This window comes from Symphalangus syndactylus, chromosome 12 (genome assembly GCF_028878055.3).
Source record: "Symphalangus syndactylus isolate Jambi chromosome 12, NHGRI_mSymSyn1-v2.1_pri, whole genome shotgun sequence".
Classification (NCBI taxonomy): Eukaryota; Metazoa; Chordata; class Mammalia; order Primates; family Hylobatidae; genus Symphalangus; species Symphalangus syndactylus.
The window spans coordinates 46,072,008-46,086,489 of record NC_072441.2 but is presented as its reverse complement, the minus strand read 5'-3'; the positions used below and the strand labels follow the sequence as shown (position 1 = coordinate 46,086,489).

General features: G+C 40.5%; 1 protein-coding gene and 1 long non-coding RNA gene across 4 annotated transcripts in view; one reads left to right on the top strand and one right to left on the bottom strand.

Annotated features, from left to right (window-relative positions):
• Positions 1-14,482, bottom strand: part of RPAP2 (RNA polymerase II associated protein 2) — a 137,825-nt gene that overhangs the window by 43,652 nt on the left and 79,691 nt on the right. For 2 of the 3 annotated variants that reach the window (XM_063625485.1, XM_063625486.1), the window contains exon 12: positions 12,005-12,154. In XM_063625485.1, coding sequence (XP_063481555.1) covers positions 12,005-12,154 — 150 coding nt within the window. Of the gene's footprint in view, positions 1-7,763; positions 8,075-12,004; positions 12,155-14,482 lie in introns of those variants that run through there. The other variant, XM_063625484.1, reaches the window with a different exon arrangement.
• The window catches only part of LOC134734107 (uncharacterized), a 72,121-nt gene that overhangs the window by 43,698 nt on the left and 13,941 nt on the right, over positions 1-14,482 (top strand). The gene's annotated exons all lie outside the window — the stretch shown is intronic.

Sequence of the window (14,482 nt, the reverse complement as noted above, 5' to 3'; positions counted from 1 at the left end):
TTGATATCTGAATATCCTAGCACTATTTGTTGAAAAGTCCATCTTTTCTCCATAATTTCATTGGGATTTTTGTTACGACTTAATTGATCATAAATGTGAAGGTTTATTTCTGGATTCTGTTCCACTGATCTGTATGCCTATCTTTATATCAGTACCACACTGTCTTGATTAATGTAGCTTTGTAGTAAGTTCTGGATCAGAATTATTTCTTCACTTTCAGAATTATTTTGGCTATTCTGAATCCTTTATGTTTTCATACAGATTTTAAGATTGGCTTGTCAATTTTCCAAAAAACCTGCTGTGATTTTGATAGGGATTGCATTGTAGATTAATTTGGGGAGAACTGCTATCTTAACATTTGATCTTCCAGTTCATGAACATGGATTGTGTCTACATTTCTTGATACCTTCTTTAATCTCTCTGAATTTTTCTTTTTCTTTTTTTGAGACAGGGTCTTGCTCTGTTGCCTAGGCTGGAGTGCGCTGGCACAGTCACAGCTAACTGCAGCCTCAACCTCCCAAGCTCAGGCAATCCTCCCAATGTAGCCTCTCAAGTAGCTGGGACGATAGGTGTGCAGCACCATGCCTGGCTAGTTTTTTAAAATTTAATAATTATTATTTTTTATTATACTTTAAGTTCTGGGTTACATGTGCAGAACATGCAGTTTTGTTACATAGGTATACACATGCCATGGTGGTTTGCTGCACCCACCAACCTGTCACCTACATTAGGTATTTCTCCTAATGTTATCCCTCCCATAGTCCCCCCACCCCCCACAGGCCCTGGTGTGTGATGTTACCCTCCCTGTGTCCATGTGTTCTCATTATTCAACTCCCACTTACGAGTGAGAACATGTGTTGTTTGGTTTTCTGATCTTGTGATAGTTTGCCGAGAATGATGGTTTCCAGCTTTATCCATGTCCCTGCAAAGGACACGAACTCATCCTTTTTTATGGCTGCATAGTATTCCATGGTATATATGTGCCACATTTTCTTAATCCAGTCTATCATTGACAGGCATTTGGGTTGGTTTCAAATCTTTGCTATTGTGAATAGTGCAGCAATAGACATACGTGTGCATGTGTCTTTATTGTAGAATGATTTATAATCCTTTGGTTATATGCCCAATAATGGGATTGCTGGGTCAAATGGTATTTCCAGTTCTAGATCCTTGAGGAATCGCCACACTGACTTCCACAATGGTTGAACTAATTTGCACTCCTAACAACAGTGTAAAAGCATTCCCATTTTTCCACAACCTCTCCAGCATCTACTGTTTCCTGTAGAATGTTCGCCATTCTCACTGGTGTTAGATGGTATCTCATTGTGGTTTTGATTTTCATTTCTCTAATGACTAGTGATGATGAGCATCTTTTCATATGTCTGCTAGCTGCATAAATGTCTTCTTTTGAGAAGTGTCTGTTCATATCCTTTGCCCATTTTTTGATGGGGTTGTTTGTTTTTTTCTTGTAAATTTGTTTCAGTTCTTTGTAGATTCTGGATATTAGCCCTTTGTCAGATGGATATGTTGCAAAAATTTTCTCCCATTCTGTAGGTTGCCTGTTCACTCTGATGATAGTTTATTTTGCTGTGCAGAAGCTCTTTAGTTTAATTAGAACCCATTTGTCAATTTTGGCTTTTGTTGCCATTGCTTTTGGTGTTTTAGACATGAAGCCTTTGCCCATGCCTATGTCCTGAATGGTATTGCCCAGGTTTTCTTCTAGGATTTTTATGGTCCTAGGTCTTACATTTAAGTCTTTGTTCCATCTTGAGTTGATTTTTGTATAAGGTGTAAGGAAAGGGTCCAGTTTCAGTTTTCTACATATGGCTAGCCAGTTTTCCCAACATCATTTATTAAATAGGGAATCTTTTCCCCATTGCTTGTGTGTGTCAGGTTCGTCAAAGATCAGATGGTGGTAGACGTGTGGTGTTATTTCTGAGGCCTCCATTCTGTTCCATTCGTCTACATATCTGTTTTCGTACCAGTGCCATGCTGTTTTGGTTACTGTAGGATTGTAGTAAAGTTTGAAGTCAGGTAGCGTGATGCCTCCAGCTTTGTTCTTCTTGCCCAGGATTGTCTTGGCTATGTGGGCTCTTTTTTGGTTCCATATGAATCTTAAAGTAGTTTTTTCCAATTCTGTGAAGAAAGTTAGTGGTAGCTTGATGGGGATAGCATTGAATCTATAAATTAGTTTGGGCAGCAAGGCCATTGTCATGATATTGATTCTTCCTATCCATGAGCATGGAATGTTTTTCCATTTGTTTGTGTCCTCTCTTATTTCCTTGGGCAGTGCTTTGTATTTTATTTTCTTAGTAGCAGTTGTAAATAGGAGTTCACTCATGATTTGGCTCTTTGTCTATTATTGGTGTATAGGAATGCTTGTGATTTTTGCACATTGATTTTGTATCCTGAGACTTTGCTGAAGTTGCTTATCAGCTTAAGGAGATTTTGGGATGAGACGATGGGGTTTTCTAAATATACAGTCATGTCATCTGCAAACAGAGACAATTTGACTTCCTCTCTTCCTATTTGAATATGCTTCATTGCTTTCTCTTGCCTGATTGCCCTGGCCAGAACTTCCAATACTATGTTGAATAGGAGTGGTGAGAGAGGGCATCCTTGTCTTGTGCCAGTCTTCAAAGGAAATGCTTCCAGCTTTTCCCCATTCAGTATGCTGCTAGCTGTGGGTTTGTCATAAATACCTCTTATTATGTTGAGATATGTTCCATCAATACCTAGTTTATTGAGGGTTTTTAGCATGAAAGGCTGTTGAATTTTGTTGAAGGTTTTTGTATCTATTGAGATAATCATGTGGTTTTTGTCACTGGTTCTGTTTATGTGACGGATTATGTTTATTGATTTGAATATGTTGAACCAGCCTTGCATCCCAGGGAAGAAGCCAACTTGATTGTGGTGGATAAGCTTTTTGATGTGCTGCTGGATTTGGTTTGCCAGTATTTTATTGAGGATTTTCGCATCGATGTTCATCAGGGATATTGGCCTAAAATTCTCTTTTTTTGTTGTGTCTCTGCCAGGCTTTGGTATCAGGATGATGTTAGCCTCATAAAATGAGTTAGGGAGGATTCCCTTTTTTTCTATTGATTGGAATAGTTTCAGAAGGAATGGTACCAGCACCTCTTTGTACCTTTCATAGAATTCCGCTGTGAATCGTCTGGTCCTGGACTTTTTTTGGTTGGTAGCCTATTAATTATTGGTTCAATTTCAGAACCTGTTATTGGTTTCTTCAGAGATTCAACTTCTTCCTGGTTTAGTCTTGGGAGGGTGTATGTGTCGAGGAATTTATCCATTTCTTCTAGATTTTCTAGTTTATTTGTGTAGAGGTGTTTATAGTATTCTCTGATGGTAATTTGTATTTCTGTGGGATCAGTGGTGATATCCCCTTTATCATTTTTTATTGCATCTATTTGACTCTTCTCTCTTTTCTTCTTTATTAGTCTTGCTAACGGTCTATCAATTTTGTTGATCTTTTCAAAAAACCAGCTCCTGGATTCACTGATTTTTTGAAGGGTTTGTTGAGTCTCTATCTCCTTCAGTTCTGCTCTGATCTTAGTTATTTCTTGCCTTCTGCTAGCTTTTGAATTTGTTTGGTCTTGCTTCTCTAGTTCTTTTCATTGTGATGTTAGGGTGTTGATTTTAGATCTCTCCTGCTTTCACTTGTGGTCATTTAGTGCTATAAATTTCCCTCTACATACTGCTTTGAACACGTCCCAGAGATTCTGGTACATTGTGTCTTTGTTCTCATTGGTTTCAAAGAACATCTTTATTTCTGCCTTCATTTCGTTATTTACCCAGTAGTCATTCAGGAGCAGGTTGTTCAGCTTCCATGTAGTTGTGCGGTTGAGTGAGATTCTTGATCCTGAGTTCTAATTTGATTGCATTGTGGTCTGAGACAGTTTGTTGTGATTTCTCTTCTTTTGCATTTGCTGAGGAGTGCTTTACTTCCAATTATGTGGTCAATTTTGGAATAAGTGTGATGTGGTGCTGACAAGAATGTATATTCTGTTGATTTGGGGTGGAGAGTTCTGTCGATGTCTATTAGGTCTGCTTGGTCCAGAGCTGAGTTCAAGTCCTGGATATCTTTGTTAATTTTCTGTCTCGTTGATCTGTCTAATGTTGACAGTGGAGTGTTAAAGTCCCCCACTAATATTGTGTGGAAGTCTAAATCTCTTTGTAGGTCTCTAAGAACTTGCTTTATGAATCTGGGTGCATATATATTTAGGATAGTTAGCTCTTCTTGTTGAATTGATCCCTTCACCATTATGTAATGATCTTCTTTGTCTCTTTTGATCTTTGTTGGTTTAAAGTCTGTTTTATCAGAGACTAGGATTGCAACCCCTGCTTTTTTCTGCTTTCCATTTGCTTGGTAGATCTTCCTACATCCTTTTATTCTGAGCCTATGTGTGTCTTTGCACATGAGATGGGTCTCCTGAATATAGCACACTGATGGGTCTTGACTCTTTATTCAATTTGCCAGTCTGTGTCTTTTAATTGGGGCATTTAGCCCATTTACATTTAAGGTTAATATTGTTATGTGTGAATTCGATCCTGTCATTATGATGCTAGCTGGTTATTTCATCCATTAATTCATGCAGTTTCTTCATAGTGTTGATGGTCTTTACCATTTGGCATGTTTTTGCAGTGGCTGGTACTGGTTGTTTCTGTCCATTTTTAATGCTTACTTCAGGAGCTGCTGTAAGGCAGGCCTGGTGGTGACAAAATCTCTCAGCAGTTGCTTGTCTGTAAAGGATTTTATTTCTCCTTCACTTATGAAGCTTAGTTTGGCTGGATATGAAATTCTGGGTTGAAAATTCTTTTCTTAAAGAATGTTGAATATTGGCCCCCATTCTCTTCTGGCTTGTAGGGTTTCTGCCCAGAGGTCCGCTGTTAATCTGATGGGCTTCCCTTTGTGGGTAACCTGACCTTTCTTTCTGGCTGCCCTTAACATTTTTTCCTTCATTTCAACCTTGGTGAATCTGACAATTATATGTCTTGGGGTTGCTCTTCTCGAGGAGTATCTTTGTGGTGTTCTCTGTATTTCCTGAATTTGAATGTTGGCCTGCCTTGCTAGGTTGGGGAAGCTCTCCTGGATAATATCCTGAAGAGTGTTTTCAAACTTGGTTCTGTTCTTCCTGTCACTTTCAGGTACACCAATCAAACATAGATTTGGTCTTTTCACATAGTTCCATATTTCTTGGAGGCTTTGTTCATTTCTTTTCACTCTTTTTTCTCTAATCTTGTCCTTTCACTTTATTTCATTAATTTGATCTTCAATCACTGATATCCTTTCTTCCGCTTGATCGAATTGGCTATTGAAGCTTGTGTATGCTTCACGAAGTTCCCATATTGTGGTTTTCAGCTCCATCAGGTCATTTAAGCTCTTCTCTACACTGGTTATTCTAGTTGGCCATTTGTCTAACCTTTTTTCAGGATTTTTAGCTTCTTTGCGATGCATTAGAACATGCTCCTTCAGCTCGGCGAAGTTTGTTACTACCCACCTTCCGAAGCCTACTTCTCTCAACTCGTCAAACTCATTCTCTGTCCAGTTTTGTTCCCTTGCTGGCAAGGAGTTGTGTTCCTTTGGAGGAGAAGAGGCGTTCTGGTTTTTGGAATTTTCAGCCTTTCTGCTCTGGTTTCTCCCCATCTTTGTGGTTTTACCTACCTTTGGTCTTTGACGTTGGTGTCCTACGGATGGGGTTTTGGTGTAGATGTCCTTTTTTTTGATGTTGATGCTATTCCTTTCTGTTAGTTTTCCTTCTAATAGACAGGCCCCTTAGCTGTAGGTCTGTTGGAGTTTGCTGGAGGTCCACTCCAGACCCTGTTTGCCTGGGTATCACCAGTGGAGGCTGCAGAACAGCAAATATTGCTGCCTGATCCTTCCTGTGGAAGCTTCGTCCCAGTGGGGCATCTACCTCTATGAGGTGTCTTTTGGCCCCTATTGGGAGATATCTCCCAGTCAGGCTACAGGGGGGTCAGGGACCCACTTGAGGAGGCAGTCTGTCTATTATCGGAGCTTGAACACGGTGCTGGGAGAACCACTGCTCTCTTCAGAGCTGTCATGCAGGGATGTTTAAGTCTGGAGAAGCTGTCTACTGCCTTTTGTTCAGATATGCCCTGCCCCTCGAGGTGGAATCTAGAGAGATAGTAGGCCTTGCTGAGCTGTGGTGGCTCTGCCCAGTTTGAGCTTCCCTGCTGCTTTGTTTACACTGTGAGCATAGAACCACCTACTCAAGCCTCAGCAATGGCGGACACCTCTACCCCACCAAGCTCCAGCGTCCCAGGTTGATCTGAGACTGCTGGTGCTAGCAGTAAGCAAGGCTCTGTGGGCGTGGGACCCACTGAACCAGGCATGGGAGGGGATCTCGTGGTCTGCCAGTTGCGAAGACTGTGGGAAAAGAGCAGTATTTGGGCAGGAGTGTACCCCTCCTCCAGGTATAGTCACTCACGGCTTCCTTTGGCTAGGAAAGGGAAATCCCCCAGCCCCTTGGTGCTTCCCAGGTGAGGCGATGTCCCACCTTGCTTCAGCTCACCCTCTGTGGGCTGCACCCACTGTCCAAGCAGTCCCAGTGAGATGAACCAGGTACTTTAGTTGGAAATGCAGAAATCACCCATCTTCTGTGTCCACCCTGCTGGGAGCTGTAGACTGGAGCTGTTCCTATTTGGCCATCTTCAATTTATTTTTATTTTTACTTTTTGTGGAGACAGGGTCTCACTTTGTTGCCCAGGCTGGTCTTGAACTTCTGGGCTCAAGCAGTCCTCCTGCCTCTGCCTCCAAAGTGCTAGAACTAAAGGCCTGAGCCACCATGCCCAGCCCTCTTGAATGTTTTATAGTTTTCGTTATACAAGTCTTGTACTTCTTTTGTTAAATTTATTCCTAAGTATTTAATTCTCTTTGGTGCTATTGTGAACACAGTTTTCTTTATTTAATTTTTGGAGTTTTCTGAACAGAAAAACACAATTGATTTTCTGTATATTGATTAGCCTGTGACCTTGCTGAACTTGATTAATTCTGTTACACTATGATTTTTTGTTGTGGTTAGACCCTTACACAATCAAATGAGGTTAAAAAAAAATTGTCAAAGTGGTCCCAGACCAACAACAGGATGACAGTAGCCTTTGCCCATACAGAGATAAAGTTTAGTTTTTGTAGTCCTTTCCCATAGAGATTGTATGGCAGTAGCCAATTCTGTGGCCTACTGCCATACAACCTGAACTGAAGTACAGAAAGTTTAGGTGACTGGGCCACAGAGCTAATTACTGGTGGAGCCAAGAAGAGAAATTATATCCCTACCTCCTTGCCCACTAAGCTCCCCATTCCAGTGGGCTGCTTTCTGGTCCTTTTCCATGATTGGGCTTTAGCAGCTGTCATTTCCTCCAGTGTCCAAGAGTATTTTCTTGGCCTTCCAGTAAAGCTCCCTAAGTTGTCTGTGGCCCCCCTCAACTGCTAACTTGCCTACCTGATACACATTTTGAAAAGCAATCTAAATTCTAGAAATTGTCTCTCCTGCAAACAAACTACAGATTCCATTTAAAGCATTTCCTTGAGTCCAGAAAGTTCTGAGATTTTCCTGTTTTGGACTAGACTTCCAAAGGGCTTCATCTTAAATTGTATTTATTGACCTAATTGTTTACTGATCTTTAGAATTTAGAGTTTAGATTGGGAGGTCAAAATCGTAACTTTCTCAATTTTTTTGGCAAACTGATATTACGGCTGGAATCATCCAGAAAAAGTAGAGATCATTATATTTTCTTGAATATTCATTCAAGTTTCAATTTAATACTTAAACATTCATTTTCAAATAAAAATACTACGTCTTGTAGCTAGGAATACAAAAACTTGGTTATCCTTGTTGGAGTAATGAGTCTCCTTTACTGGGGAGGTCATCTCTGCAGTTGGGGACTGAAGGACTAGGAGATAGGAGATTGAAACTTAAAGAGGTAAAGGTTTGTCTTGGAATAAAACTAGTTATCAGTCACCACCAGACCATCATGGTGGCTAGAATTCCAGAAACGGTGAATAGAAGTTCATCTTCTATTTTGTCTTCATGGAATATATCTGTGAAGCAAAAAAGGATACTTTGAATAAAACATGTATTGGGAGGCCAAGGCAGGCAGATCACAAGGTCAGGAGTTTGAGACCAACCTGGCCAGCATGGTGAGACCCCCATCTCTACTAAAAATACAAAAAAAAAAAAAAAAAATTGCCAGGCATGGTGGCATGCACCTGTAGTCCCAGCTACTTGGAAGGCTGAGGCAGAAAAATTGCTTGAACTCGGGCGGCGGAGATTGCAGTGAGCCAAGATCGCACCATTGCACTCCAGCCTGGGTGACAGAGCAAGACGCCATCTCAAAAAAAACCCAAAAAACAAAACAACAAAAAAGCATGTAAAGTATTTTACTAGCTGTTGTAGACACTGGTGTCTTGTTAATATTCATTCAATTTCTTCCCCATTATGTATATTCTACCCAACAAGTTTGTGTGGAATAGACTGAGCTTTGTATTCAACTTGAGGGCTAAGTTTTGACTGATCAAGGTCAACTGGAAAAGCCCTTCTCTTTCCTTCATCCCTGGTCAGAATGATTTCATTAGCTCTTTCCCTTATCCTTTGCCAGAATGATTTCGTTAGCTCACAGCATTCCATGAATTGGTTCAGGGCTGTCCTCAATCAGGATGAAGTTCAAGACTCTCACCAAGGCAGTATGGTATGCTATATATAAAACTGGAGCCTACTGAACATTTTTGCCCCTCTGCTAGACACCTTCTAAGATATCCCCCAATGGCTGTTGTCTCCTGATATTCATGCCCTTGTATAATCCTCTCACCTTGAGTATGGGCTGGACCTAGTGACTAGTTTCTAACTAACAGAATATAGCAAGTATATATAGCAAATACAGCAAAAGTGATGGGATGTCACTTCTGAGATTAGTTATTGATACAAAAAGACTGTGGCTTCCATCATGGGTATCCTCTCTCACTGGCTTACTCCGATGGAAGCCACATGCCATGTTGTGAGGTGCACTCTAGAGAGGCCTGTGGGCAAGGGATTAGGGGAGGTTTCTAGACAACAGTGAGAAACTAAGACCCTGAGTTCAACAGTCTATGAGGAGCGCGATCCTGCCAACAACCACATGAGTGAGCTTGAAGGAGATCTTCCATTCTAGCCTTCAGGTGACATCATAGCGCTGGCAGATAGCTTAACTGTAACATCAGGAAAGACCCTGAGCCAGAGGCTCCCAGTTCATTTGCACCTAGATTCCTGACTCACAGAAACTGTGACATAAAAAATGTTTGTTACTTTAAACCACAAACAACTTTTTTTTTGTTTTGGAGAAATTTGTTAGTAACAAAAGTTAACTAATATACCACAATAACAAAAGGTAGTTGGAAATGGATTTTTTTTCTGTTATTCACAACTGAAAGCATATTAATATACTAGGTAGTAATCTTGAAAAGGTTACTAGATATTAAAATCTCTAAACTCAAATGAATTTACCATGGCATACCAAAATAATGCAAACAAAAAAACTTCTATCCTTCTACTCACAACCATCTTCATTTCTCATATGGAAAATTATGTAATAAGGGCCATTCATTCATAATCCTTTCTAATACTGACAAACTAATCTGGGCCAAGATTTACCTTTGATTACTTAAGCAAATGAACAATGTAAATAAATAATGAACATAGGGGAACTGTTAAGTCCACTTAAAACACCTACTGTTGAAAGTCCTTAGAACTACTTTAACACCATCTGTTTATGTACAAGTTTAAAATATGCTAGTTAAAATGATTTTTAATTGGTATCTATTCATTACAGCAGGTTTAGAAGGACTTCTGGCTAGGCACTGTTGGCTCTCAGTCTGAAATAGAAACCTCTTTTTTTTTTTTTTGAGACAAGGTCTTGCTCTGGTGTCCAGGCTGGAGTGCAGTGGTGTGATCATGGCTCACTGCAGCCTCGACCTCCTGGGCTCAAGAAATCCTCCTGCCTCAGCCTCCCGAGTAGCTGGGATTACAGGCAGGTGCCACCTGTAGGCAACCATATCTGACTAATTTTTTTATTTTTTGTAGAGACAGGATCTCTACAAAATTGGGCAACTTTGTTGCCAGACTGGTCTTGAACTCCTGGGCTCAAGTGATCCTCCCACCTTGGCCTCCCAAAGTGCTGGAATTTTGGGCATAAGCTACTGCACCTGGCCAAGAAACCTTTCAAGATGTCATGGACTGAGGAGTATGAGTGGTTTAAACTCCAACCTCTCCATATTCTTTAAGGGCCTTTGAATGTTATGCTTACACAAACCAACCCAAGCTCACTCCTTCAGTAAAAGCCTTTGCTATATAGTGTCCTCAGAGTAGCAGGATCACTTGAAAAGACCATTGGGTATAAATTGGGGGGCAGTTACAGTGCTAATTCTTTTTTTTTTTTGAGACGGAGTTTTGCACCGTCACCCAGGCTGGAGTGCAGTGGCACAATCTCGGCTCACTGCGACCTCCACCTCCTGGGTTCAAGTGATTCTCCTGCCTCAGCCTCCCGAGTAGCTGGGATTACAGGCACCTGCCACCACACCCAGCTAATTTTTGTATTTTTAGTAGAGACAGGGTTTCACCATGTTGGCCAGGCTGGTCTCAAAATCCTGACCTCAAGTGATCCGCCTGCCTCAGCCTCCCAAAGTGCTGGGATTACAGGCATTAGCCACTGCACGCCCGGTCTGGTATTCTTTCTTAATCACCAAAATCACCTCTTTCAAATATCCTTCCTGTATATTTAGAGATTTGATTAAAGATTGCTTTATAGGCGGTGGCTCACATTTGTAATCCCAGCATTTTGGGAGGCTAAGGTGGGCAGATCACGAGGTCAAGAGATCGAGACCATCCTGGCCAACATGGTGAAACCCCATGTCTACTAAAAATACAAAAATTAGCTGGGCGTGGTGGTGCGTGCCTGTAGTCCCAGCTACAGGGAGGCCGAGGCAGAAGAATTGCTTGAACTGGGAGGCAGGTGTTGCAGTGAGCTGAGATTGCGCCACTGCATTCCAGCCTGGCGACAGAGCGAGACTCTGTCTCAAAAAAAAAAAAAAAAAGATTGTTTTAGAAAAATTCAAATAATAAAAATAAATATTAAATGACAGACATCAAGTATGCTTCTGGGAAAGAGATAGGATTAGAGGCAGAGGTGAAGGGGGAATTTTCCTTTTATATTTATGTAATCTGTATTGCTTAATTTTTATTTTACAACATTTTGTATTGCTTTTATAATTTAAAAAAGGTTAAAAAAAGAAAATCTCCCTGAGAGAATCTCATTTGTAGCTTAGGATGAATTTCCTCAATTACAACATTAAATCAGTACCTATCTGAGCATGCACTTTGGGACTGTGTGAAATGGAAGGAATAGATGGAAAGTTATGATTAAGGCAGGACAAGGAAGGGAATATTCTGATGGGCAGTTCTGAAAGAGGAAAGGGTTTGGGATAGTAGGAGAGGACTGTGTATCTGGCAGCAGGGTTAGGATTCAACAAAGTCAGACTTGTAAATTCACCTGCTTATCTGTACATGAAATGACTAAGGTATTGGCTGGGTAGGGGTGATTTCACTGAAAGGGGCAGTAGGATGAGGATGTTCACAATGGATCACTGCAGTAGCCGGGTTGAAGTAAACTGCTACTTCCTGGGAAGAAACTTATCAGATGGGACATGTGGGATAGCCTACCCTTGAGTATGAAACTGATAATGCAGAGTTTCCTGGACTGCAAAAAACAGAACTGTTGTAGCCTACAAGAGAGGAATTCAACAAATATGGGGCACAAAGTAAGTAGACAGGAAGTGACTGAGGCAGCTGAGAACTAAGGGATATCATGTCCTTCCTTAGCAAACTGAGGGCATCTTGAAGTCTGCACTTGGTTTTTACAATTTCCGATTAAAAGAAAAAAACGAATCCACATAGGCAACAAATGAAGAATAAAAACCCAAATAAAACACAATCCAACTTACCACTCTGGTAAATAGCTGGTTCTAAATATGCTGGTTAAACTTTCAAGGTCTTCATTCTTTAGATGTAATTCTTCAAGCAGGGTGTCTAGAAACCGTGTAAACACCATACCTTCCTGAGAATGTTTCTGAATGCCAAGAATTGGGGTCAATCTGAAACAACCAAAAATACTAAATGCATATCCATGAAATGATAAGGGCAAAGGGACTCCTATCTTCAACATGGCAGAGAAAATTTTATGAGAATAATAATGTCTCTTTGATTTAACAAAACTCCCATAGAGAAGGCTTTCCTAACAAAGGCAGAAGAGAAGTCTCAGGAAAAGACTGAAAGATTAAACATTAAGTATGAAAGAAGTACAAAAGCCTAAATCTATAATATGTTTGTTCTTCTTCATGCCAGCAAAAACTACTAAAATTCTGCTCAGAAAATGAACTCTTTCCATTTGGGAAAGGGAGGTTACGAAAAGGAGTTTAGAGCTGAGAATTGTTTTAAAAACATACTTATATTAGATGTTTGGATTATATCACCTACAAAGACAATAGTAAACAAACAAGATTACCTTTTGAATGAAATTTTATTTGTTTTTTTTTTTTTGAGGCAGAGTCTCGCTTCTGTTGGCTAGGCTGGAGTGCAGTGGCACAATCTCGGCTCACTGCAACTTCCACCTCCTGGGTTCAAGTGATTCTCCTGCCTCAGCCTCCCGAGTAGTTGGGATTATAGGCGCTCGCCACCACGCCCAGCTAATTTTCGTTTTTTTGGTAGAGATGGGGTTTCACTATGTTGGCCAGGCTGGTCTCTAACTCCTGGCCTCAGGCGATCCACCAGCCGCAGCCTCCCAAAGTGTTAGGATTACAGGCGTGAGCCACCGTGCCTGGTCAACATTTTTATATTTATTTATTTATTTATATTATTATTATTATTTTTAAATTTTTGGGGATAGAGTCTTGCTCTGTCACCCAGGCTGGAATGCAGTGGTGCAATCTCAGCTCACAGCAACCTCCCGGGTTCAAGCAATTCTCCTGCCTCAGCCTCCTGAGTAGCTGGGACTACAGGTGTGTGCCACGCCTGGCTAATTTTTGTATTTTTAGTAGAGATGGGGTTTCACCATGTTGGCCAGGCTGGTCTCGAACTCCTGACCTGAAGCAATATACCTGCCTTGGCCTCCCAAAGTGCTAGGATTACAAGCATAAGCCACCACGCCTGGCTAACATTTTTCCTTTTAAAACACTAAATAAATGAATTACGTCTTGTAAGGCACTTCATACCAATTCTGTAAGAAACAATATGCTTTCTTCTCTAATCATTTCCAGTAAGTACTCCTAAAGATTGACTCTGCACAATGGAATTTTAAAAGTAAACTGAAATGTGATCACTACATGATTTTTAAAAACTGAGCAATATCTATTCTAATTACAAAGATTAAAGACCCTGACTTCTCATAAATTTATATATTTTTTTCTCTGGACAGTATGCGTCTCAGAGTTCTTACAAGTTACATTCCTAGAAAGCTTTTTGGGAGAAAAGTCTTTTCTCCCCAAATAGTTTTACGCTTCCCACAAAGCTCTTCCAGATATTTATTTAACCTGGGCATATTTAATAAAAATAAAATAACTCTCAAATTTAAATAAATAAAGCTCAAGAAATCAGAGCAGATCAGTTCCATAGTAGTCAGTGTGGAATGTAAGTGTTTTCTGAGAGGCAGATTTTCTTCCTTGCTTAGCCCATCCTATATGGAAAGTAGAAGTAAAAGGGAAATTTTGTCAGAATTGTCCAAATATGGCCAGGACTTCCAGAGGAGGTGGGAAATTCTCTATATCCCTGAAGTATTTTAGCAAGAACTGGAGATGAGATGACTGCAATAGTCCAATGAAATCCATAGAATTCTAACTGGGAAAATTGCTATTGTGCATTCCTTTACCATCTCTCCTGTATTTCTTTGCAGCTAGGGGATGGAGTACCAAGTTCTCAGACTTCATGAGCTTTGTCTGCACATATTCCCCAAAGGTAGTTCATACTGAGAAATAGGACTACCCAAGTATTCCAGTGCCAAGACCAAGCTGGGTATAGAGGTAAACCTAGAGTTGTGGCCAGCTTTTTTTCTGAGGCATTTTCCTGTAGATAAGGTAGAACCCAGAAGCTAACTCTAGCTTTTCCAATACTTAGGTGATATCAACATTTAAAATATAAGTTGTTACTTCCCCATAATAAGACCAAGAATAAGGGATGGGATAACACTGGCTAAAATAAAACCAAGAAGTCCAAGTCAGGCGGTTCAAATATGCCAACTCCATAGAAACCTAGCTTTTGTTTATATTTAAAGTGGTACTGGCCAGGCGCGATGGCTCATGCCTGTAATCCCAGCACTTTGGGAGGCCTAGGTGGGCGGATCATTTGAGGTCAGGAGTTCAAAACCAGCCTGGCCAACATGGTGAAACCCCATCTCTACTAAAAATAAAAAAATAAAAAAAAAATTAGCC